Source organism: Cucurbita moschata, unplaced genomic scaffold (assembly GCF_002738365.1).
Source record: "Cucurbita moschata cultivar Rifu unplaced genomic scaffold, Cmos_1.0 Cmo_Scf00007, whole genome shotgun sequence".
Taxonomy (NCBI): Eukaryota; Viridiplantae; Streptophyta; class Magnoliopsida; order Cucurbitales; family Cucurbitaceae; genus Cucurbita; species Cucurbita moschata.
Genome location: NW_019268523.1, coordinates 2,333,541 through 2,356,999, shown reverse-complemented (window position 1 = coordinate 2,356,999; position 23,459 = coordinate 2,333,541). Strand labels below are relative to the sequence as shown.

The following is a 23,459-nucleotide window of genomic DNA, read 5'->3' as shown; positions in this document are numbered from 1 at the left end:
TTTTTTTTTTTTTTTTTTTTTGGCTTTGATGACATCCAAATCTCCATGGCTTATGAAAACACATAGTAACAAAAATTTTAGATATTAGAAATATGTGATGTTCTTAGGGGGAGATATCCTCACTCTACTCTCTCCAGCCTCATATTTTAGGGTTCTGAATCAATGTGTTGAATTACTTTACTACCCTTACGTTGACTTTAATTTGTTGTTTTCTTAGGGACAACAGACAACCATCATTTCCTTGAATCAATAAATTCATTATTTCAAGACCATTATCTTATTTGGACGAAAAGAAAATTGGTTGATATTACTTGAAAGAGTGATGCTGATTCCTTATTCCCATTTGGTCAAACGTTTTGGATTGACAATTGAGAAAACCCCATCTTCTTTGTGATAAACATTGACTCTTATCTTGACTCACATGCCTCAATTTCAACCTATGAGGGAATCAATCCCAATAAACAATTAATTTCCTCTTTTATAATCATTTTATTTTTTATTTTCGGTCGTTGAAAATTAAGTCGTTTTTTTTTTTTGTTCTCGAGGAAACTAAGTATAAACTCCAAAAATTAAAAAAATAAAAAATTGAATCGTCATCGAAGGAGGAGGATTACAGGGTTTGTTTAGTAATTGTATTATCGTTCTAATTTTAATAATCTTAATAAAGTAGTATTAAATTTTGGTTGGAAACGCCCATGTTAAATAAAAAAAATGATGGTTTGTCGACATACTTGAATTTTTTTAAAGGATAGAACTAAAACTGTCACGTACCCATGACGATGATTTAAACTTTATATCAAATAAAACCATAAGAATCTTTGAATTTGAAAACTTCATTGACGCAAGAGATCGGGAGGGTTAACTTGTACAACTTAATTTGGGATGAAAAATGCCTTTTTGATATTTTATAGATTAAGAAGCATTTTTTTTAATAGGTCCCGTGTTTTTCACTACAATGGCACTTTTGTAATTAAAATCACTTTCAACCATATATATCTCGTCTAAATTTTATTTTATATTTAATTTTACACATATAAACGCTATTTTTCATACCATTAAAATCGATATTGAATTATCATTCCATATAATAATAAATTTATAAAAAATACAAAATTATATGATTTTTACATAATATTAATTGGATACAATTTTAAAAAAAAGTATAAATCAATTTACATGGTCAACTAATGGCATATATGTAATAAATAAGTACAAATTAATAGCCTTTTTTTATTTTATACTAAAAATCAATTATATTTAAAATATATATATATATATATATATAATCATTCATTTGTCCATGTGCAGCATCTCTAAATCAAAATCCCAAGTTCTATATGAAATAAGATTATGTTCCTTGATTCACTAATCAAAGTAATTAATTAAGTAATTAAGTAATTAATTACAACCACCTCCCTCCAATAAAATTTTGTCTTTATTTATTGACTTTTGGTTTACTAGCAAAAGTGGGAAGAAACAGCGAGAAAATCTATGTCCAGAGCTGTCCATAAAATATTAACTTAAACACAGAGCTCACAATTTTTAACGCATTGGAGCTTGCAATTCAATTTTATAATTATTTTTTACTTTATTTTTTAAATTATATTTATTTTTTTAATCCAATTTTCCCATATATCTTAAAAAAATCATGTCATATTTCAAAACTAAAATTAAGTTTTTAATTTCTAAAATTTATTGAATTAGTGTTTATAAGCTTAATTTAAAAAAAAGTATCGAATGGTCAGTTGTTGGTCCGAGGGGATGATCAGCACACTGCGACTGAGACATGACCCAGATTCCTATGGGAGACAGCAGTTGGAAATTTTCCGCAAAGGGCGAAAGTTTGACTGAGACATGACCCAGATTCCTATGGGAGACAGCAGTTGGAAATTTTCCGCAAAGGGCGAAAGTTTGACGGAGCAATGCCGCGTAGAGGTAGAAGGCCTACGGGTCATAAACTTCTTTTCCTGGAGAAAAAGCAATGACGATATATGGGGAGTAAGCAAGCGTTATTTAGAATAACTGGGCGTAAGTTATCTGTAGGTGGCTTTTTAAATCCGCCGTCAAATTCCAGGGCTCAACCCTAGATAAGCAGTAGAAACTACCCAGTTGGAATACTGTATGGGCAGACGGAATTTCCAATAGAGCCGAGACTAAATATTTATTTTTAATTATTTTTACAAGTAACTCGTTAATTATTTTCGTTTTTGTAATTATTAAATATATATATATAATCCTTTAATTTTGAAATATTTGAACAAACCGTCAACTTTAATTTGGAATATTTGAAAAATCAATTAAACTTTTTTTTTTTTTTTTGTCTAACTTATCTAACTCTTTAATGTGGTGAGTTCGAATCTAACGAGCTGTTATTTTTTTTTTGCAATATTTAAAAAATAAATAAAAGTCCCAATAAAATTAATATATTATTAATTAAGTGGCCCCTTGCATTATAAATTTTTTTTTTTTGTCTAATTATTATCCACCATGTCCCAATATAAAAATAATATCTCCAATTTTCATATTCAAAATTTCAACCATGTCAATATCATCTTAACAAAATATCTCATAATTTGAGCTATTATATCCTTAAAAAATATTAATATAAAGTATTTCAAAAAAAAAAAAAGACTAATAAAATAAAATGAAAATCCCAAGTCATACGTGGAAAATAATATGGTTTATTTCTTTATTTCCTTTTTTCTTTTAACAGTGTTTTGATTTTAAAAATTAATTTATATCACTGCACTTATTATATAATGAAAAATAAATAGTTATATTTAATTTCGTTATTAATTCATAATTTTCTCGTATGATCCCGGACGTTTCAATTCGATTGAATATTGGGGTTCGAGTTCGAAGATAATAAAATGTCAAGCCGAATTCAAAATATATATTTTTAATTTTTTAATTTTGAATTGAATATATATATTTTAACCATTTAGGAAGATTTATTGTTTTTTTTACTAATTAAAGTCGACATTAGTAAGTTAATTAAAACTTAATAATATTTTCAAATAATAATTTAGAAACACTTCTTTTTAATTATAACTCGATTAGTTAATATTATATATTTTGTGTTAAAATATCGTAAATTTAAAATTTGACTTTTATTTTGTTACAAGAAAATAATAATTTCGAATAACTAAATGAATATGTCTACTGAAAAAAAATATAATTTTTTTGAGTAATTACGTGTCGGCATAGGATTTAACTTTTAGCCTTTGAAATGATAATGTGCGTCTTTATCCATGACATATTTTAGTAGACTATAATTCTCGTTCGCAAATTTAGCAATATTTTGTACATTTTTTTACAAATTAATTAATTATATAAAGTCAAATATTCAAGCATTATTTCAATTTATATAAAATTAGAGGGTTTGAGTTTAATATAAATTTGTGTTTAAAAAAAAATTATAAAGTTATATTAAAGTTTTACGTATATAATAAAGATAAAATTTTAAATTAAAAATATATATAAAAATTTATTTTTGAATTTTTTATTATTTAATAAATAAAATTAAAAGAAATCAATTTCTATATAAACCCATAATAACACTCCATAGACAAGTTCGCATAGTGAGCGAAAAGAAAAATTAGAACGGCCATAAAAATGGAGGTCATCGGAGCCGGCGGCGGCGGAGGAGGGGGAGGAGGATCGTCAAACGAAAAACGGCGTCGTTCCTTGACAACAATAACCGCCTCCTTCTTCATCCACGTGGTCACCGGGCCTTGGTTCATGGTGTTCGCTTCATTCCTAATCATGTCCACCGCCGGAACTCCGTACATGTTCGGCCTATACTCCGGCGCCATAAAATCCGTCCTCGGCTATGATCAAAGCACTCTAAACCTAATCAGTTTCTTCAAAGATCTAGGCACGAACGTCGGAGTAATTTCCGGCTTAATCGCGGAAATCACGCCGCCGTGGGTGGTTCTGGCGATAGGTGCGGCGATGAACTTCGTCGGATATTTTATGATTTGGCTGTCGGTGACGGAAAAAGTGGCGGCGCCGGCTGTATGGCTGATGTGTCTTTACATTTGCCTAGGGGCGAATTCGACGGCGTTTGCGAACACCGGCGCGTTGGTGACTTGCGTGAAGAATTACCCGGCGAGGAGAGGCGTGGTTTTGGGGATTTTGAAAGGGTATGTGGGATTGAGCGGCGCGATTTTGACGCAGTTTTATCACGCGATTTATGGCGATGATTCTAAATCGTTGATTCTTCTCATCGCTTGGCTGCCGGCGGTGATTTCTGTCGCGTTTTTGAGAACCATTCGGATTGTGAAGGTCGATCACCACTCTAATGAGCTCAGAGTTTTTTACAGGTTACACTCGATTTCCTCATCCCTTTTAATAAATACTTTTTTTTTTTTTTTTTTACTTTTAAATAAATATTTCATTTTAATTTATAAATTTTCAATAGAACTTCATTTTTTTTTTCATTTTCTAAAAAATGTTTGTTAATTATAAATTGATTTTATTGCATGTAAATTATTATTATTATTTGATTAATTTTGATAAAATAAATAAATTTAAATTATTTAATTTAAAATTTATTAAAAAATACGCTAATCATATAATAAATATCATAGGTTAACAATAGATTAGTATAGATTTTGTAGCAGTCCATATTGTTCTTTTTAGACTTTTTCCTTTCAAACTTTTTATGGTATTGTCCTCCTGAGTGGATATTGTTTTTTTTAAGGTTTTTTTTAGACCTTTTATGGATATTGTCTTTTTTTAATGTTTTTTTTAGATTTTTTCTTTCGGGTATTGTCCTTTCTCGTGGATATTGTCTTTTTTTTTTTTTTTTAACTTTTCTTCTCATACTTTCTCGAGTATGGTCTTCTCTAGACTTTCGCTCAAAGATTTTAAAACCCATCCACCAGGGAATAGTTTCCATATCCCTACAAATAATGTTTATCTCAAAATAATCGAGTTTTTCTTTTTAGACTTTCTTGAGTATTATCTTCTCGACTTCCGCTCGAGGATTTTAAAACCCGTCCACCAGGTAATAGTTTCCATATCCCTACATATAATGTTTAGCTCAAAATAATCGAGTGGAATCTCACAATTTTTTTTCTTCAAAAAAACGTGGATGGAATATTAATGCTCTTTTTTTTCAAATAAAATCTCAAATATGATTTTTTTAGAGATAAATTTTGAAATTTTAATAATTTAGGTAATTAATTACTATACTCAAAGTGAATAAGATATTAATTAATATTTTATCATAGATACCCAAATATTTTTAATTAAAATAAAATAGTAAATAAAAGTCCCCACCTCTAATTAATGGTGTCTTGACCATTAAATTTTTGTTTATTTTATTATATTATTCAAATATATAAATGAAAATTAAATACATAATTGAGTTTTAGTGGGGTAAGTTTCAAAATATATACATAATTAATCTTTTATAAATACATATTAAAAAATACATCAAATTAAGTAGGAAAAAAAATAAAAATAAAATTTAAACACTTTTGAAAAAAGAAAATATTAGATAAAACCCATGTAATTATTACTAATTTAGTCGTATTTATATTATTATTATCTGAAAAAAAAATTGACTAATTTGAATTTATTTTCATTTGATAATTGATAGGTTTCTGTATATTTCTCTTGGGCTTGCCGGGTTTCTTACCGTGATGATAATCCTTCAGCAAAAATTCAAATTCTCCCACATCGAGTACAGTTTCAGCGCCGCCGTGGTCGTCCTCCTCCTCTTCTTCCCTGTCTTCGTCGTCATCGCCGAGGACTATAAATTTTGGCGCAGAAAGTTATCTGAATTTCAAAATCCTCCGCCATTCACCATCGTCACCGAAAAACCGCCGCAGTTACCGATCGAACTCGAATCCTATGCAAACGAAGAAGCATCTCGCCTGAAATCCGCCGAAAAACCAGATCTACCAACGCCGTCGTGCTGGAAAACCGCCCTGAATCCGCCGCAGAGAGGGGAAGATTTCACGATTCTACAAGCTCTCTTTAGCGTCGACATGCTCCTCCTGTTTCTCTCCACCGCGTGTGGCGTTGGCGGCACTCTCACCGCTATCGACAACCTCGGCCAAATCGGCGCCTCTCTTCGGTACCCTAAACAGAGCATTAGCACATTCGTATCGTTAGTGAGCATATGGAATTACTTAGGGCGCGTGGTTTCGGGTTTCACCTCTGAATTTTTCCTCACCAAATACAAATTTCCTCGAACCCTAATTCTGACGCTAATCCTCCTCCTCTCTTGCGCCGGCCACCTCCTCATCGCCTTCAATCCCCCCGGCGGCCTCTACATCGCCTCAATCGTCATCGGATTCTGCTACGGCGCCCAATGGCCGATTCTATTCGCCATAATTTCCGAGGTCTTCGGCCTCAAATACTACTCCACGCTCTACAATTTCGGATCCGTCGCGAGTCCGATCGGGTTGTATTTCCTCAACGTTCGAGTCGCCGGTCATTTGTACGACACGGAGGCGAACCGGCAGCTGGCGGCGGCCGGAGAGAAGAGGATAGCCGGAGAAGAGCTGAACTGCGTCGGAGTCGATTGCTTCAAACTGTCGTTCATTATAATCACCGGAGTTACTTTGATTGGGGCTTTGTTTTCGTTCCTTTTGGTTCTCAGAACCAGAGGGTTTTACAAGACTGATATTTATAGGAGGTTTAAAGAAGCGGATGAAGAAGAAGAACAAAACGGCGTCATTGCGAAGGATGAGAGAAATAAGGAAGAAAATAAGTAAAATATGGTTTAATTTTGGCTTCTGTCCGTCTTTTTTAAGTGTATTAATTAAGCTGTAATTAATGTTGTTTACTATTAATTAATCCTTTCCATCTTTTTCTAATATAAACTTTTTTTTTTTTAATTCTCTATTTATTTCGGTAAGAATTGGGTTCAGGTTCGTGTGGAATTATAACGACACAACCTCTTTAAGATGTAGCTGAGTTTAGGATATCTAAACAATTGATCCCGGTCCCCGACCCCATTTATTTAACGGAGAGAGCTCTCTTCCCATTCCTTCCCCTATTATCGTTTAAACGGGAAATCCTCGTGCCCAGTCGAAGTACGTCTTCCAAGTTAAGTGAACATCTCTACTCTTACCTCGTGTGTTGAAAATATATGCTTATATTAACACATTTTAAGTCATGTTTGAAAGTCCATCTAACCACCATTAATGGTAAAAGACGTCAACTATCATTCCAAATGTTGATGATTGAGGTATTTGAAAACAAACAAATTTGATGGTTGGTTTGGATTAGGGGTGTACATTCAACCCGACAACCCAGACCAACCCAACCCGAACTATAAGGTTTGGGTTGGGTTTGATTAGCATTTCGGATAGGATTGGATTCATTTTTCTAAACTCAAACGAATCGTTTCGGTTTCAGGTTTGTGAGACAGAACTTTCGAGTTACTCGATCCAAATAAAAATATATTTTGTTTAATTTCTTTTATATTATTTTATTTATTTATTAAATATATAGTTTATTATATAATACAAACAATTATTTATTTTAAGAATATGGTTTAAGATAAGGTTATTAATTATGATTTATATATATTTAAGTTATTTTGAAAAATGTTTATAAGGTTGAATGTTCAATAAATTATATATTTTATTATTTTTAATTTCTTTTTATTATATTGTTCATTTTATTAAATATATTTTACGAACAATTATTTATTTATTTTTTTAAATAATTATGGATTGATTTGTGTTTGTTTGAAAATTTTTAATATATTTTTATTTAAGATTGTATTCTAATAATTATAAATTGTGGATAAATAAAACTTGATAACCCAACTCGAACCCAATCTAAAGGATTGGGTTGGGAAAAGTTTTCAGTTGGATTCTGGATAAAAAAAAATCTCTCAACCCAATCCAATCCGAACATGTATATTCTTAGTTTGGATTTATTATTTAACCCAATTATTTGAGCTAAATTTTTTTACAGAGTTTACATAAGGTTATTCGATTATTATTTGAGCTAAAAATTTTTACAGAGTTTAACTTCGATTATAAAACTGTGATAGACTACTTGAATTTGTTAGAAAATAAAATAAGTGATATATATAAAAGCAAGAATGGTAATAATAATAATAATGGTAATAAAATTATTAATGATTGCAATTAAAAAAATGAATTACTAAATTCAAATTTCCAAATATAATTTAGAGAAAACAGATTAAAAAAAAAAAAGAAAAGGGAAAAAGAGCGAAACGCATCGTACCGTGGAAAAGCGAGGGAATTCTGCTGAGAGCAGATTGATACACTCTCAACGCCCGAAGAGCGCACTCCATTTTCTCTCTCAATCTGGCATGTTCTCTCTGGTTCTTCACATTTCCTTGCTCCAATTTCAGACCTTCCCTTCTACGCCCTAGCCATGGCGTCCAAGGGCAAGGGGATCGCCAAAGATGCCTCTCCCGGTAAACGGAAGCTTCGCGATGATAATAATTCCTCCGCAGCCCGCAAGAGGAGGGACCGGAGCGTTCTCCAGTTCTTTGAGGATGTCACTCCTGATTTCGGTGGCGAAAGCGATGACAGTGATTTTTTTGATGGTAGATTCTCTCTCTCTCTCTTTTTAAAAAAATATCGTCGTCGTTGTTTTCGTCGCTTTTGGGGGTTCGATGTACTGTTAGGAGATTGTTGTTGTGTACTGTTTTTCTACATTGTGTTTGTTCTTGAGATTTTGGTGTTATTTTTGTTGAAACTGTTAGATAGAAGTAATTGGTGAAAATGATCGTAGTTTAGGACTGTTTGTTCATTCATCCTAGATGATCCACCGCCTAAGACCCTTTTCCTACTTTGAGAAAGCTCGCTGAATTAAAATTTTTACCCAAATAGTTTGATTTGAGAGACGTGTGTCTCATTCTCTAGGTTGGTGATACTTTTGACATATTTGCTGAACATGTGGAGAGGCTTGCGCGGAATAGTATCCGCTGCTGTTAGCGAGATTGATCGAAGTCGCTGGATTGTATCCGTTGTGGCTCTTTCGTTTTGGCTTTAGATGCTTCAAATTTGGTAATTGATGAATGAACTGATTTTGGAATTCAAAGTCAGCAATGGCCGTAATATATTCCTCTCGTATCACTGCAATAGACAAAATATTTGAAAAGTAACAAACTAGAAACTAATGGAGAAGCACGTCAACCAAACTTTCTAAGCCAGAACTAATCAAGCTGAAACTAAGAAGTAACAGTAAAGAAAAAATTTCAGAAAATGAGTTGCTATCACAAGTTTGGAGAGAGTCCTCCAAGAGGCCGTATGAACTTTAGCCATCAGTTGAATTTTATTATTAGCAATCAATTTCACAAATCTACTTTTAAAGAAAGACATTTCAGTCTTTGAAACTCTTAACTTGAGAATAATAATTATTGCTACGGAGTGTTCATTTTTGGCTTTTTTGCACTCAATCAGTCCTTTTATATTTGAGGTCCTTCATTTTAAGAAGAATCTTGTATTCTTTTTAAAAAAATATTTGGTGTGTTTGTTTGAAGTTGTATAGAATCATACTCGAAGTTGAAAGTAAGGCCTTGTAACCGGAAAGTTAAGTTCTAAGATGGAATTACTTTTTTGGCTAAAAATTGCATTGATTTTTATCTTAATAATTTTTAGTTTTGGTGCAATTTTCTTTGAGAACCTCTGTCATATTCTCTCTTCTTATTGGTATTACTGTTGTGGAATTTCAAAGAAATGAATGATGTTAATAAATAATCGCTGCAAACAAGCTGTAAGAATAGAGGTTTAAGCCTATAAGTAAACCCACTGAGAATTATTTGTGCAATCTGGATTTTTTTTTGTTTGTTTGTTCGGTGAGGTATTGTTTTGGTTTGGTGATCTATTTTGTTGGTTCTGTTCTGACAGTCAATTTAGGTTTCAAAAAACTGGTTTCTTCTTTGGTTTTTTCCTTTAATGATGGGTTTGGTTTGGTGCCATTTTTGGTTCTAAAAAAATCAATGAGTCCCAACCTGCTTACCATTCTATCATGGGTAATTGAGCTCTCTTGATTCGTTGGCTGGATCCCCTTAGTGTTTCATGTAAATAAAGAAATTCTGTGAGAAAAAGGTCTGCTATTTTATCTATTTTCTTTTTGCCCGTGGTTAACAAAAAAACAATCAATATTTTTCTATCCAAATTGGGGTGTATGTGTTACCTCTTTAAGAGAACAAGCCTCACAAAAGCTTATTCTTTTCTTTTTACTCAACCCTCTTATTTCACAAAAATAGGTTTCATGGAGGAAGATTTTGAGACAATACCGGCTTTTAAGAATGATGATGCAAAAGCTCAAAATATTCCATTCTTCCCAAAAGAAGAAGAAATGAATGAAGAAGAATTTGATAGAATGATGGAGGAACACTACAATCAAGGTCCTGGATACGGTGCATTTGCAGAAGAAAATTATGAGAACAAAAATTCAACTGGAAGAAACCCTCCCCTGCAATCTGCCAGGGATACTATCTCTCTGTGGAAGGTTAAATGCATGGTATGGTTTTAAATCAATGAAACAAATGCTTCAGACAAGAACTGAGTATCCAATATTCATTTTCATTTTTTCTAACTCCATTTATTAGTTCTTACGGTCTGGAAATTTTATTTGTAGGTTGGGCGTGAGCGGCAATCAGTTTTTTGTCTTATGCAGAAATTTGTTGATTTGAACTCATTTGGTACCAAGCTACAGATAAAAGCTGCATTTTGTGTGGAGCATGTAAAAGGTTTTATTTACATTGAAGCTCCTAGGCAGTATGATTTGATTGAGGTAACTAGATTTTCTGGTACTGCTAACATAATTTCAGTAGTTAGTAGTAAGTATATCACTTGATGGGCAACTATGGATCCAGGCATGTAAAGGCATAAGTGGAATATATTCTACCCGTGTAGCTTCTGTTCCAGAAAACGACATCTCTCAGTTACTTACTGTTCGAAGTAGAGTCAGTGAAGTTGCTGTGGGTACCATGGCTCGTGTAAAAAATGGAAAATACAAGGGAGACCTTGCTCAGGTAGAGTGTGCAAACTCGTGGACAGATTGGGTTTTAGCATTTTTAATCACTACTTTCCCTTTTTTTTAAAAAAAAGTTAATATTTAATGTTTTCTGTAGATTGTTGCGGTCAACAATGCACGCAAGAGAGCGACAGTGAAACTGGTTCCAAGGATTGATCTCCAAGCAATGGCTGAAAAATTTGTATGAAGTCTTGCTTACCTTTCGAACTCTACCTTGAATGGTTGTAGTGTTGTTCTGCTTGTTGCAACTACTATATGATACTACATTACTGGCAACCATTATATTATTCCCTTACAGGCTTTACCTGGCCTTTTCCATCTAGATATTTCAGATAATACTTTGGTTATTCACTATTAGTACACCGCAAAAGTTTGGGTTCTTTTCAAAACAAAACTTTGGTTATTCACTATAAGATCCAAAATGGTGTATTGGACGTGTCCTTGGTCAAATCCAAGAATATTACTATTAGATTGGAATGAAAAGTTGTATCTGCTTTGGGAGAAATTGAACGTAGTTTAATGACATCATGTAGTGGATTGGAAAACCTTCTCTCATTTCACATGTTTTTCTGCATGAAAGAATTTGGTTATATATTTTCTGATGGAGCATTCAATTGTAAAATTTGTTAATGACAGTTTGTGATATGAAAGTCTCTCTCTAGTTTCTTCTATATATATATACTTGATGCGTTTATGTTTAAAGAGAAAAATGCTACTGAGTACATATTCCACCTGAAATAATCTCTTCTCATTATAGGGTGGAGGATCAGCTGCTAAGAAAACTTCCAATCCCGCACCACGATTGATCAACTCTAGCGAACTTGAGTAATAAGAAATAGTTTGTTGCTTTTATTAATTTTTTCCCCTTTATGGGTACATTGACATTGAGGATTTTTTCTTTGCTTTTTGCAGCGAATTTCGACCACTTATGCAATTTAGGCGTGACCGTGAAACTGGAAAGCTTTTTGAGTTTCTTGATGGGATGATGCTCAAGGATGGATATCTATATAAAAAAATTTCTTTAGATTCATTAAACTGCTGGGGGGTGATGCCATCTGAAGATGAGCTCTTAAAGTTCAAGCCTCCTGAGAGCAATGAATCTCATGATCTGGAGTGGCTTTCTCAACTTTATGGTGAAAAGAAGAAAAAGAAGATTATTAGGACTGAAAAAGGGGGTGGAAAAGGAGAGGGCTCATCGGGGTCTTGTTCCACGAGCAGCTTTGGAGATCATGATCTTATCTGTTTTGGGTGAGTCCTTCATTATATTTACTAAAAAATTGTACTAACAGATTTCTGTTGACTCATAACTCAGTCATTTTGCAATGGTATTGGTAACCGTGCTGTCCCTTGCAGCCGGAAAGATTTCGGGATGATATTAGGAATGGAAAAAGATGATAGCTACAAGGTATACATGTCACTAAAAGTTTATTTATTTTTTTTACCTCGGGCGTCTTCACTTATTTCTATTACCTGTGTTTGTTCTACTCTCTTTCCAACCTACATTTCTATTATCTAGATTTTGAAGGACAGCCCTAATGGATCTGTTGTGGTGAATGTGCAACGGAAAGAGTTAAAAGGTGGGTCTTTGGATGCCAAATTTACTGCTGCCGATCACAATGGAAAGATGATCTCTGTTTCAGACAATGTCAAAGTTTTGGAAGGATCATTGAAGGTTTTTTTTTTGTGAACAATTTACCTGTTGATGTACCCTGTAAAGTAGGCTGTCTTACACAATTGCTTTGAACTACAGGATAAGCAAGGGATTGTTAAGCATGTATACCGACACACAGTATTTGTATATGATGAGAATGAGATGGAAAACGATGGTTATTTCTGCTGCAAATCTAACAAGTGTGAGAAAATCAAGATTTCTTATGATGCACCTAGTGGAAAGGTCTTGTGAACTCTCTTTATTTTGTCGTTCAGTTGTTTAGCTTGTGCCCAATCCAACAATTTTTCTTCTCCATTTAGGAGGATGACAAGGGTTTCTCTGGTTTTGAGGATTTCTCCTCTTCTCCCAAGTCACCTCTATCACCTAAAAAGCCATGGGCAGAGAAGGAAACTGGTCGTGAGTGTATGTATCAATATTACTGATGCATAGGCGTTTTACCTGTATATATTATTTTTGATGACCTTCTTTGGATGCAGACAACCGTGATGACAGAGGAGATGGAATGTTCTCCATTGGTCAGACCTTGAGAATACGTGTTGGTCCTTTAAAGGGATACCTGTGCCGTGTTATAGCTGTACGCAAAAGAGATGTTACAGTGAAGCTTGATTCTCAACAAAAGGTTCTTACAGGTCTGTTGGTCGTAATTGTATTTTGGCCTTGTTGAATATTCTATGAGTACTGGTTAGATTGGAGGCTAGAAAATTTTTCCTCTGTTATTTATTTTCTTAAATTGAATTTCCACAGTCAGATCAGATTTTCTTTCAGAGGTACAGAGAAAGAGCTCTGCAGTGTCTCTTAGGTACTTTAACTAGAAGTGTCAATGTTTTCTCGAGCAGTTTATTATAGATTGTACCCCCGCTATCTCTCCCTCTCTCTCATGCAATATAAATATCATTTTACAGTGAGGATCCCCTAAAACCATTCGATATTCTGGGAAATGAAGGCAGCTCCCAAGGTTTGAATTCGTGTTTGAAAACTTGCGACTTAATTTCTTGTGTGAATGGGTTCACTTGAATGTTTGAGAGGTTACATTAATCTATTTTCAATGCATTTTTCTTACCAAGTGCAGATTGATTTTCTTTGCATACAAGTTATTTTATTTTGTTTTTGCTATTTTCTTTTCTCTGAAAGTTTTCACTCTCTCTCTTAAATGATTACTAGTTGACCCTTGTTCTTTTTCAGATTGGATGGGCGGTACAGGGTCATCTGCAGGTGGTGATGGCTGGAATTCTACCGGGCCTTCGTCAGAAGGGTATGTTTTTGGATACCAATTACATGGATATTCAACTTTTTTTTTTCAATCCACAAGTTAAATTTAAGAAGAAAATGGAAACGAAAAGAACATTTATGGATAAGCTAACTTAATTATTTTACATGATCAAGTCTGAACTTTGTAGAATGTGATTATCTACCTGGTTTTCAATGTATCACCGTTCAAAGAAAGTTTCCTTGATGCTTTTCTTTACTACTTTTAACTATATGAACTTATAATCAGGCAAAGTTAGACAACGTTTGTCACTTTTACACGTGGATGGATCTGCAAGTGTGTATTTTCTGTTGAAATGCACTCAATCTTGTGGGGAGATTTATGAAGTTTTCCTTTCATGTTTTTGCTTTAAATATTTTACAGAGCTTTTCGTCGTGTTCTGTTTCAGAGGGTTTGCCCCACTAGCCCCTCTTTAGAACTTTTTATTCTCACGACATTTTTCTCTCAATGAACATCCTGTTTATTGTTTTTCTCTCTTCTTCTGTATCTTTATTCTTCTTCTTCTTCATTTTTATTTTTTATTTTTAATTTAGAAAAAAAAACTTCTTGTTTCAATCTAGATAAATCAGCTGAAAGTTTCTAGTGCAATGATATGTGTTGTGTATGATTATTTTTTGGTCAGGAGGGAGAGTGAAATTAGGTGATTGAGATATGACCATGAGAAATTTATAACGTTATGGTCAGAAAAATAGTCATGGATATATTCTGGCCATGCATGCATCAAGATGTGCAATGGTTGGAAAAATGTTGAAATTGTCATTTGTTTCTATGTCTGAATAAATTCCTTCTATTTTTTTTTTTTTATCTAATCTAGAAATCATTAACTGCTTCACACCTTACAAAGATTATTTTTAGCTTTATCTTATCTAGGATCCAATAGCTGTTTATTGGGACCTCTGTAATTATGAATTTCACTACTCTTTCTCTATGTACCTTCACAATAATATTTATGCTATTGTACTTTTCTGCAGAAATCCTTGGCCCAGTTTCCCTGAGTCCAGTACCTTGGTTAGCTTTCCATCTCCCTTTGTTTCTTCTTTGTGCTGTTAAATGTTAATGTTCCAAAAAATTATCCATGCATATTCTTTCTTCCCTTTTCTGGTTGCAGAATGGTCCAGGGTCCAGTTCCACGAATCCTATTGGTTCTGAAAGTTTTGATGCTAAAAAAGGTACGATTTGATTTAGTAAATGATTCTCTATTATGCATGAATATCAACTGTTAAGAAGCTGGTTCATGATAATTATAGACGAAGATTCTCCTTGGGTGAGCAAGTCGACTCCAGATGCAAGCACTTCCTGGGGTGCTGCAAAATCAAGTGTTGATACTGCCAACAATGGTCAAGCATCTGGATGGGGAAAGAGCGATTCGTGGGGCAAAACTATTGCCAAAACTTGTTCTGATGGCAATGCCTCTGGTGCCTGGGGCAAAACTGCTGTACCTAGTGGAGATTCTGCAGGCCTTACTGAACATACTTGGGACAAGTGGGACAAAGGAAAGCAGGTATCTTCTGATAATCAGACAGGAAACTGGGGTGATGGAACATCTGGAAAGAACGAACACAGTGCATGGAGCAGAGATAAAGATGCAGAATCTGGGGGGTGGAAAAAGACTCAAAGTGCTAATTTTGATGATGATAAGACTCCAGCGGAATCCGCAGGTGACTGTACCAATCCTGAAGCAGAAAATAAGGTGAATCCAAGTGGCTGGAATGAAGGCACTTCAATGAAGGGAAGTCAAACATCAAACTGGGGTAACCAGGATGAGACAGGTGGTTGGGGTAAACCGAAGAACGTGGGTAATGGTGGCAGTTCAGCTTGGAATAAATCTACTTCTGGTGATGGAGCTGTAGAAAACGACAGTTGGAATAAACCAAAACTTTGTAGTCATGATGAAAATATTGGGAAAAAAGGATGGGGACAGAGTAATGAAGCCAGTGATAATGGTAACAAATGGCAGAGTTCAAGGTCTGATGGTGGAACAAAATGGGGCACTAATGAATCAGAACATGAGGGTGGGAAAGATAAATCTGATTCCTCAAGTTTGACAACTCCCAGAGGAGATCAATCGGTGGGAGGTTGGGATAAGCAGCGCAGTTCAAATGATACGAAAGCCTCTGAGGAAAATTCTCCTTGGAATAAGAAATCTGTTGAAAGTGGTAAAGATGGCGAGCTCAAGAATCAAGGCAGTGGTTGGAATGTTGGAAAAACTTCCGGTGGAGATTCTGCATCTGGGTGGGGTCAGGCCAGCAAGGAAGCTGGTTCAAGTGACCTAGCGGGTAACTGGGGTTCAAACTGGAAAAAGAATTCTGATGTTGGGAATGAGGATTCTAGTTTGGCCAAGAAAAGCAACTGGAGTTCTGGAAGTGGCAATTCTAACTGGGGCGAGAAAAGTAACTGGAACTCCGGAAATGAATATAATGCTAATCATTCCACCGGTGGTGCTGAAGCTCAAACTGACGTTTCAAATGATACCTCAGGTTATGGAAGTTGGAGGGAAGAAAATAGTGATAGAGGAGGATATAGAGGTAGAGGTGGTTTCAGAGGAAGGGGTGAAAGGGGCCGGTTTGGTGGTAGAGGCAGATCTGATAGAGGTGGTTTTGGCAGAGGAGGATTTGGAGGCAGAGGCCGTGGGAGATGGAATAGTGAAGGTGGTTCAAATGGTGGTGACAATAAAGGGTGGAGTAGTGGTGGTGGTGGTGACAATAGAGGGTGGAGCAGTGGTGGTGGTGGTGGTGATGACAATAAAGGGTGGAGTAGTGGTGGCGGTGGCGAAGACAATAAAGGGTGGAGTAGTGGTGGTGCTGGCGGCGGTGACAATAAAGGGTGGAGTAGTGGTGGTGGAGGTGACAATAAAGGATGGAGTAGTGGTGGTGGTGGTGACAATAAAGGATGGAGCAGTGGTGGTGGTGACAATAAAGGTTGGAGCGGTGGTGGTGGTGGTGGGAGCAGTGACTGGGAGAGATCTGGATCAGATCGAGGTGGATTTGGTGGCAGAGGTCGTGGAAGATGGAGCAGTGGAAGTGGTTCAAACGACGGTGACAGGGAGAAATTTGGATCAGACCGAGGTGGATTTAGAGGCAGAGGCCGTGGAAGATGGAACCAAGAAGGTGGCTCACATGATGGTGACAATGGAGGGTGGAGGGGCGGTAGAGGTGGATATGGAGGTAGAGGCCGTGGAAGATGGAATCAAGAAGGTGATTCAAATGATGGTGACAATGGAGGAGGAGGAGGAGGTTGGAGTAGCGGTGGTGGTGGTGGTAGCTGGGGGAAGTCCGGATCAGACAGAGGAGGGGGGTTTGGAGGTAGAGGCTCTGGCAAATGGAACCAAGAAGGTGGTTCAAATAATAATGGAAGGTGGAGCAGTGGCGGTGGTGCAGGGTCTTGGAACCAAGGAGGTGATGAAAAGAACCAGCCGCAGAGCTGGAAGCCGAGCAATGATGGTGGCGACAAATTTGGTGGTCAGCAGGGATCAGGTTGGAAGGAACCAACAAGTGGGAATGAGCCAAATAATTGGAAATCGTCTGGTTCTTCCGGTGCGGATCATAATTCTGGGTGGAACAAATCAACGACAGGCAAGGAGATTGAAGAGAGTGATAGTCAGAAGAACAGCTGGAGCCAAGCAACAAAGGTGGATGATGCTCATGGCGGCGGAGGCTGGCAGAAGCCAGCATCTGGTTGGAATGGAGGAACTGAGAATCAAACAGTAAAGAATGATGTGAATGCAAGTGCTAAAGATGGAGGTTGGGGGAAGCCTGCTTCTGGTTGGAATGAGGGAAGTGGAAATCAGGGCAACAATAATTGGAAATTTTCAGAGACTTCTGGTGAGGGTCAAAGTTCCACCTGGAACAAAGAAGCCAATGTAGGTGCCCAAGAAGGAGGAGAAGAAGGGGGTTCGGAGAAGCCGACGTCCAGTTGGAATGCCGAGCAGCCTCAAGGAGGAGGAGGAGGGGGTTCAGAGAAGCCTACGTCCAGTTGGAATACCGAGAAGCCTCAAGGAGGAGGAGGAGGAGGGGGTTGGGAGAAGCCTACGTCGAGTTGGAATACCGAGCAGCCTCAAGGAGGAGGGGGTTTGGAGAAGCCTCCATCCAGTTGGAATACCGAGAAGCCTCAAGGAGGAGGAGGGGGTTCGGAGAAGCCAATGTCGAGTTGGAATACTGAGCAGCCTCAAGGAGGAGGAGGGGGTTCGGAGAAGCCAATGTCGAGTTGGAATACTGAGCAGCCTCAAGGAGGAGGAGGAGGTTGGGAGAAGCCTACGTCCAGCTCGAATACCGAGCAGCCTCAAGGAGGAGGAGGAGGAGGAGCTTGGAGTAAATCCAGTTCTGCCGAGGACGGGAAGTCGTCATCCGGTTGGGGTCGCTGATGGATATGGTAATATCTCAATTTAAGTTTAGTAGGTAGACAAACCAAGAGGGTGTTTTAACTGTTAAGAAGACTGTTTCTTTTTAAGGGCACTTGTGAAAATCTTTATGACATTTGAATATTCTAGGCGATGCCATGGATTATAATCACAAACTATCATTCTGTGTAGTTCACGTCTTTGAGCATGTTTGATTATAACTAGGGAGGTTATAGGATCCAAATACTTTTCTCATGGGGCTTGTGGATGTCTTTCCCTTCCGAACATCCGAACATGTTTATAAATTCTGAGTGGCAGTGCCCGTGCATTACTGTTCCACTTGATGGTTCGTTGATGTGTAGAGCTGGAGATTTGAATCTCTAATCTTTTAGGTACAAATAGTTATATCTTGAATGGCTAACTCTCAGATAACAGTGGAGAGCAGATCTTTCCCTTTCCCTTCCAACATGTTTATAAATTCTGAGTGACAGTGCCTGTGCATTATTGTTCTACTTGATTACTTGATGGTTCGCTGACGTATAGAGCTGAACATCTAATCTTTTAGGTACAAATAGTGATATCTTGAATAACTAACTCGATTAGGTACAAATAGTTATATCTTAAATAACTAACTCTCAAAACAGTGGAGAGCGGATCTTTTCTTTCCAACATGTTTATAAATTCTGAGTGGTAGTGCTCGTGCATTATTGTTTTACTTTTCTTTCCAACATGTTTATAAATTCTGAGTGGTAGTGCTCGTGCATTATTGTTTTACTTAATGGTTCGTTGGTGTTTTTTTTAGTTTAGTAATACGTAGAACTCGAGATTCGAATCTTTAATCTTTTGGTTGCAAATAGTTGCATCTTAAAAGACTAACTTGCAGAACAGTGGAGCCGATCTTTCACTCTCGTTTTGACGAGACAATCAATCATCCTCATTTCCACATGCTGTATGCCATGTTTCATTAACGTTGATATTTTACAGGTATGTTCTTTTTAAGCACTCCAATGTTGGAAAAGTGAAAAGATCGATCTTTCTTTTTTCTTTTTTTTGTTTTATATATCTTTTTTCCTTCTGAAATTCTCCAATTACTACAATGATAATAAAGCAGAATCATAGCTGTTCGTGTACAGAACTAAAACAGTAAGCAGACTTAGCATGAGCATGTTAACAACTGAAAGACATGGTGGTGGTGGTGCACTGTTCACCCCCCCGCCACCACCGAATATCATCCCGAAATAGTCACCACCACCATCGCTGCCACTCGAAGTCGAACTAGAGGAGCTTTCGTCTCCAGGATACGAGTAGCTCTGTCTATTCTCCCTACACAATTGAAATTGGAACAATGTTTTAGTTAAAACATCAATGACCATTGATTCCTACTCGTATGATTCAACTCGGTCTAAAGGGCAAACAAATAAATATAACCTCGACATTATAGTTAGATAGTTCGGTTTGAGTTTAATATCCTACAAATTCCGAGGGTTGAGAATAAAACGATCAACAAAGCATGTGAATCTCTCTAATTGCTATTGGTTCACTAATTTCACAATGACTAATGAAAGTAACAATAAAAGAAGTAAAAAAAAAAAAAAAAAAAAAAACTTGTTAGATTTCTTTAATTTATTTTAATTAGCTTCAAATATAATTTTAAACTAAATTTGAATAGTAATAATAATAGTAATTATAAAACTCATATATGTAAATAAAATAGTAGCAAAAAATAATAATTAATAAAAAACAAAATTGAGAAAACCACAATTTTTAATCCACTTTTTAGGGTCCCACCATTTCCAAATAATATAAAATTGAAGTTGATATGTAGGTCCCACCATTTCCAAAGAGAGTGGGCCCTAGAAGAAATGGCTGGAAAGCAAGAACTTAATAGATAATATATATATATATATATATATATATATATATATATATATTAATTTAATGAAAAAACCCCACTTGCCCCAACTGCTTCTTTTCTCTGTCATCATACACACACATGCACTTACTCTTCTCCCTTTTACCCTTTTTATGCTAACAACTTGGAAAGGTAATTTATTTTTTACTTTCCCTTTTTTATTTCTGTCTTTATTGATGTAACCCGATATTGTCTTTTTTGAGTTTTTCTTTTCGGGCTTACTCTCAAATCTTTAAAACGCGTCGGCTAGGGGAAAGTTTTCACACCCTTATAAACCTTTATAAAGGGTGTTTTGTTCTCCTCCCCGACTAATGTGAGACATCACACTTAAATCTCTATAATGACAACTCTACCCTTACAATTGAATTAATATTACTCAAAAACCAGAAAGAAAACAAAAATTATTTAAAGAAGCTTTTAAAATGTAGCTGATAATTTTACTATTTTGAATTAGTATCCAATAATGCAAATAAAAATTTATGAAATTATATCCAATTATTAAAAGTATTTGGTAATTTCACTCTCTAATTTTCTTTTAAATATGGGAATTATATTTTATTATAGAGAGACCAACATTATTTGATATCATTCTCTTTAAAAATTGATGACATTAATGGGAAAGCAATGGGTTCCTTTTCCAATAAAATAAATAAGTGAGCTGTTTTCAAGGGCCTAGATTCTCTCAATTTTATTTTTTAAAAGCAAGGGTATTTTGGTAATTTCACAATGAGAAAAAGTACCTGGCCCCGCCGAAGACACCGGCGTTGAGAGTCAGGCGATCGACGAGAGCGGCGGATTTGGGCGCCACACTCGACGCTTTAACGTACATATTGCTCAGTCCTTCCCCGGACGGCACAAAAAATGCTCCATTTACCATTATGTCCCCCTCCGTCCTCCAGTTCCACTCCGACCAGTCCCCCGCGTTTGTGTCCACGCGCTTCGTCACCTGCACCCCAAAACGGCACCGTTTCATTGCTTGCACTTTTCCACACAGCCAATAATTATTCCCACGTGTGAACTGTAGTTAATTTTTTTAATGAAGTCCGGAACGTCAAGACTGTGGTTGACGACGGTCCCGTCAAATCACCGCTTTAAAAATTTTTTTACTCATGCCCTTTAAGTTTTGATATTTTCAGTTCTGCCCCGCACTTTATAAGAAATTACTATTTATGCATTAAATAATTTTAAATTTCTAATTAAGTCTATTATAAAGTTAAATTATAAAAAATAATTTGAAAAAAATACCCTAAAGATAATTTTAAATAAACAATTAAAAACTTCTCCATATGCAATACAAAAATATTTAGTTAAAAAATAATAATTAATGGCTAAAAAATTAAATTAATGATAAATTGAAAAAAAAAAATGAAAATCATTTAGAAATTGAGGATATTTACCTTAATCCCTCTACCTTTCCTATCAATAATTTCCTTCATCGGCGCGTCCCTAAAACGCGCCGGCGAACTGTATTAATGAGTGGATACAGAGAGAGAATAACGTTAACGTACCTCCTTCGCGTTGGGATTTCCCGGAGCAATATACCGGTTCCCTTGGCTGTTGATAGTCGGATCACCGCTGCCGCCGATGGCGTACATCTCCCACGATCGGAAGTCGTTGTTAACGACATGAAAGTATCCTCGCCGGCACCGGGGCATCCTCTGAACGAGCTTCTCGCCGAACAAATTAAACGCAATCGTCACCTGCATAGCCGAATCCGGCGAGTAGCCATCGTCGTGCCCTAGCAGCATCACCTCGTCGTGGTGCGAGAAGTAGTTGTTGGAGATCGTGATTCCGGTAGATCCCATTATGGCGTCGATTAAGCCATCGGTACAGTACGAGAGTGAGCAATGATCGATCCAAATGTTGCGCGAGCTGAAGATCGAGATTCCGTCGCCATCGGACTTTCCTCGGTATCCGATGTGCGTGGGGGACGACCGGATGTTGGTGTGGCCGGTAGGAATACAGTGGTGGATGTTAATGTTATGGATGATAACATTCGAGATGTATTGAAGTGTGACGCAACCGCCCCCGGTGATATGGACATTGGCGCCGCGGCCGTCTAGGGTTTTGTAACTGTTCATCATGAGTTCGTATTTGAGTTTGATTGTCATATCTGCAGCAAAAACAATCCAGAGAGGTTCGTCTTGAACCACCGCGTAGCGGAGAGTTCCAGGGCGGGGGTTCACAGGGTCGGAATCGGAGGAATCTGTAACAACATAGATCTGACCTCCCTTCCCTCCCATGGCGTCTCGACCGAATCCAATGCCGCAATCGGCGAGTCGTTGGCGATTGGCTTGCCAGTTCGAGTCGCAGCGCCAACAATCGTCGATAGGGTTTCCAGTTTGACAGGAACTGGATTGATCTTTCGAATTAACGGACAGCATTTGCCTCCGGGAAAAGGAATCGTTCACAGCCCTGCAAGAAACAAAGATATCCATGGATTAATGTGGACGGCCATGGAAACAGTCCCCTGCAGCTTAAGCAATACAGTATGCACAGCAAGTGTTCGATAAAATGCCAACAAGAGCAAAAGTGCAGAAAACCCCCATTTGGGGCATTTCTTGGTGAAAACCAACAAAACTGAGTCAAATGTGTTACCTCTGAACTTGATAAGCAACAGTTTCAGGATCTGGAAGAAGATGAGGAACAGTGAGATTGAAGGCGAAAGTAGCCATGGCAGGAGGAGGCAGAGATGAGCTCAAAACCCAGATGAAGAACAGAATGCCAGTGGTAGCAAACATATCTGCTTCTAAATTTGGTTGGGAACTGCTTAATCTGAACAAGAACAACAGGAAGAACAAGAACAAGAACAAGAACCAGACTCACTTTCAGGTACCTTTCTCTCAAATTCTCAAGAACAAATCTACTTAACTATGAATGAATCTGCAAAACAGCTTAGGAAAATGAGAAATCAAAAAGAAAGAACATGGGAGAGTGACCCAAAAACCAGGTAGAATGGATGGAAGAAGAAGAAGAAGAAGAAGGAGAAATTGAAAGAGAAATGATTCTCTGTCCTCCTTCCTCTGTCTATTCTCTCTCCTCCTCCTCCTCCTCCTCCTCCTCCTTGGCCCTTTAGGTGTGTCCTTTTGCAGCCTGTTGCTGACATTTTTCTACCTGGTTTTTGGGTCACCCAAATTTGTTCTAGGGATATGAACACATTATTCTAAAAGCGTATAATCCAGAGACACAGCCAAGGAGAGTGAAGATGGGCTTCTTCCTTCTTTCTCTGTCTCTCTATTAAAAAAATCTGTGCTGAGCTGAGCTGAAATGAGACACTCTGTTC

At 36.6% G+C, this 23,459-nt stretch overlaps 3 protein-coding genes across 3 annotated transcripts; 2 read left to right on the top strand and 1 right to left on the bottom strand.

The window, feature by feature from the left end:
- Window positions 1-3,591: 3,591 nt before the first annotated feature.
- LOC111444772 lies at window positions 3,592-6,809 on the top strand. Its single transcript, XM_023082811.1, has 2 exons — window positions 3,592-4,325; window positions 5,609-6,809. Exons 1-2 carry the CDS (start codon window positions 3,616-3,618, stop codon window positions 6,729-6,731), a joined length of 1,833 nt encoding a protein of 610 aa, XP_022938579.1. The 5' UTR covers window positions 3,592-3,615; the 3' UTR covers window positions 6,732-6,809.
- Window positions 6,810-8,293: 1,484 nt separating this feature from the next.
- Window positions 8,294-18,599, top strand: LOC111445374 (protein RNA-directed DNA methylation 3-like). Its single transcript, XM_023083714.1, has 18 exons — window positions 8,294-8,548; window positions 10,217-10,473; window positions 10,591-10,746; window positions 10,829-10,987; window positions 11,087-11,170; window positions 11,747-11,814; window positions 11,902-12,237; window positions 12,343-12,394; window positions 12,506-12,661; window positions 12,740-12,883; window positions 12,961-13,063; window positions 13,138-13,290; window positions 13,406-13,460; window positions 13,564-13,616; window positions 13,844-13,913; window positions 14,900-14,936; window positions 15,037-15,097; window positions 15,176-18,599. The coding sequence occupies exons 1-18, from the start codon at window positions 8,374-8,376 to the stop codon at window positions 18,286-18,288; spliced, it is 5,232 nt and encodes a 1,743-aa protein (XP_022939482.1). The 5' UTR covers window positions 8,294-8,373; the 3' UTR covers window positions 18,289-18,599.
- A 675-nt stretch (window positions 18,600-19,274) lies between these two features.
- LOC111445375 (probable pectate lyase 12) lies at window positions 19,275-23,459 on the bottom strand. Its single transcript, XM_023083715.1, has 4 exons — window positions 22,775-23,459; window positions 21,685-22,591; window positions 20,917-21,122; window positions 19,275-19,587 (listed from the first exon to the last, which is right to left on the bottom strand). The coding sequence occupies exons 1-4, from the start codon at window positions 22,915-22,917 to the stop codon at window positions 19,356-19,358; spliced, it is 1,488 nt and encodes a 495-aa protein (XP_022939483.1). The 5' UTR covers window positions 22,918-23,459; the 3' UTR covers window positions 19,275-19,355.

Bases quoted from the DNA above. Each gene is read 5' to 3' on its own strand.
- LOC111444772 (XM_023082811.1), top strand. From the start codon at position 3,616: ATGGAGGTCATCGGAGCCGGCGGCGGCGGAGGAGGGGGAGGAGGATCG. The intron at 4,326-5,608 runs GTTACACTCGAT...GATAATTGATAG, and splicing joins GAGCTCAGAGTTTTTTACAG to GTTTCTGTATATTTCTCTTG.
- LOC111445374 (XM_023083714.1), top strand. From the start codon at position 8,374: ATGGCGTCCAAGGGCAAGGGGATCGCCAAAGATGCCTCTCCCGGTAAA. The intron at 8,549-10,216 runs GTAGATTCTCTC...TCACAAAAATAG, and splicing joins TGACAGTGATTTTTTTGATG to GTTTCATGGAGGAAGATTTT. The intron at 13,461-13,563 runs GTACTTTAACTA...ATCATTTTACAG, and splicing joins AGCTCTGCAGTGTCTCTTAG to TGAGGATCCCCTAAAACCAT.
- LOC111445375 (XM_023083715.1), bottom strand. From the start codon at position 22,917: ATGTTTGCTACCACTGGCATTCTGTTCTTCATCTGGGTTTTGAGCTCA. The intron at 22,592-22,774 runs GTAACACATTTG...TGTTTCTTGCAG, and splicing joins GTTGCTTATCAAGTTCAGAG to GGCTGTGAACGATTCCTTTT. The intron at 21,123-21,684 runs GTACGTTAACGT...TTTGGGGTGCAG, and splicing joins GAAATCCCAACGCGAAGGAG to GTGACGAAGCGCGTGGACAC.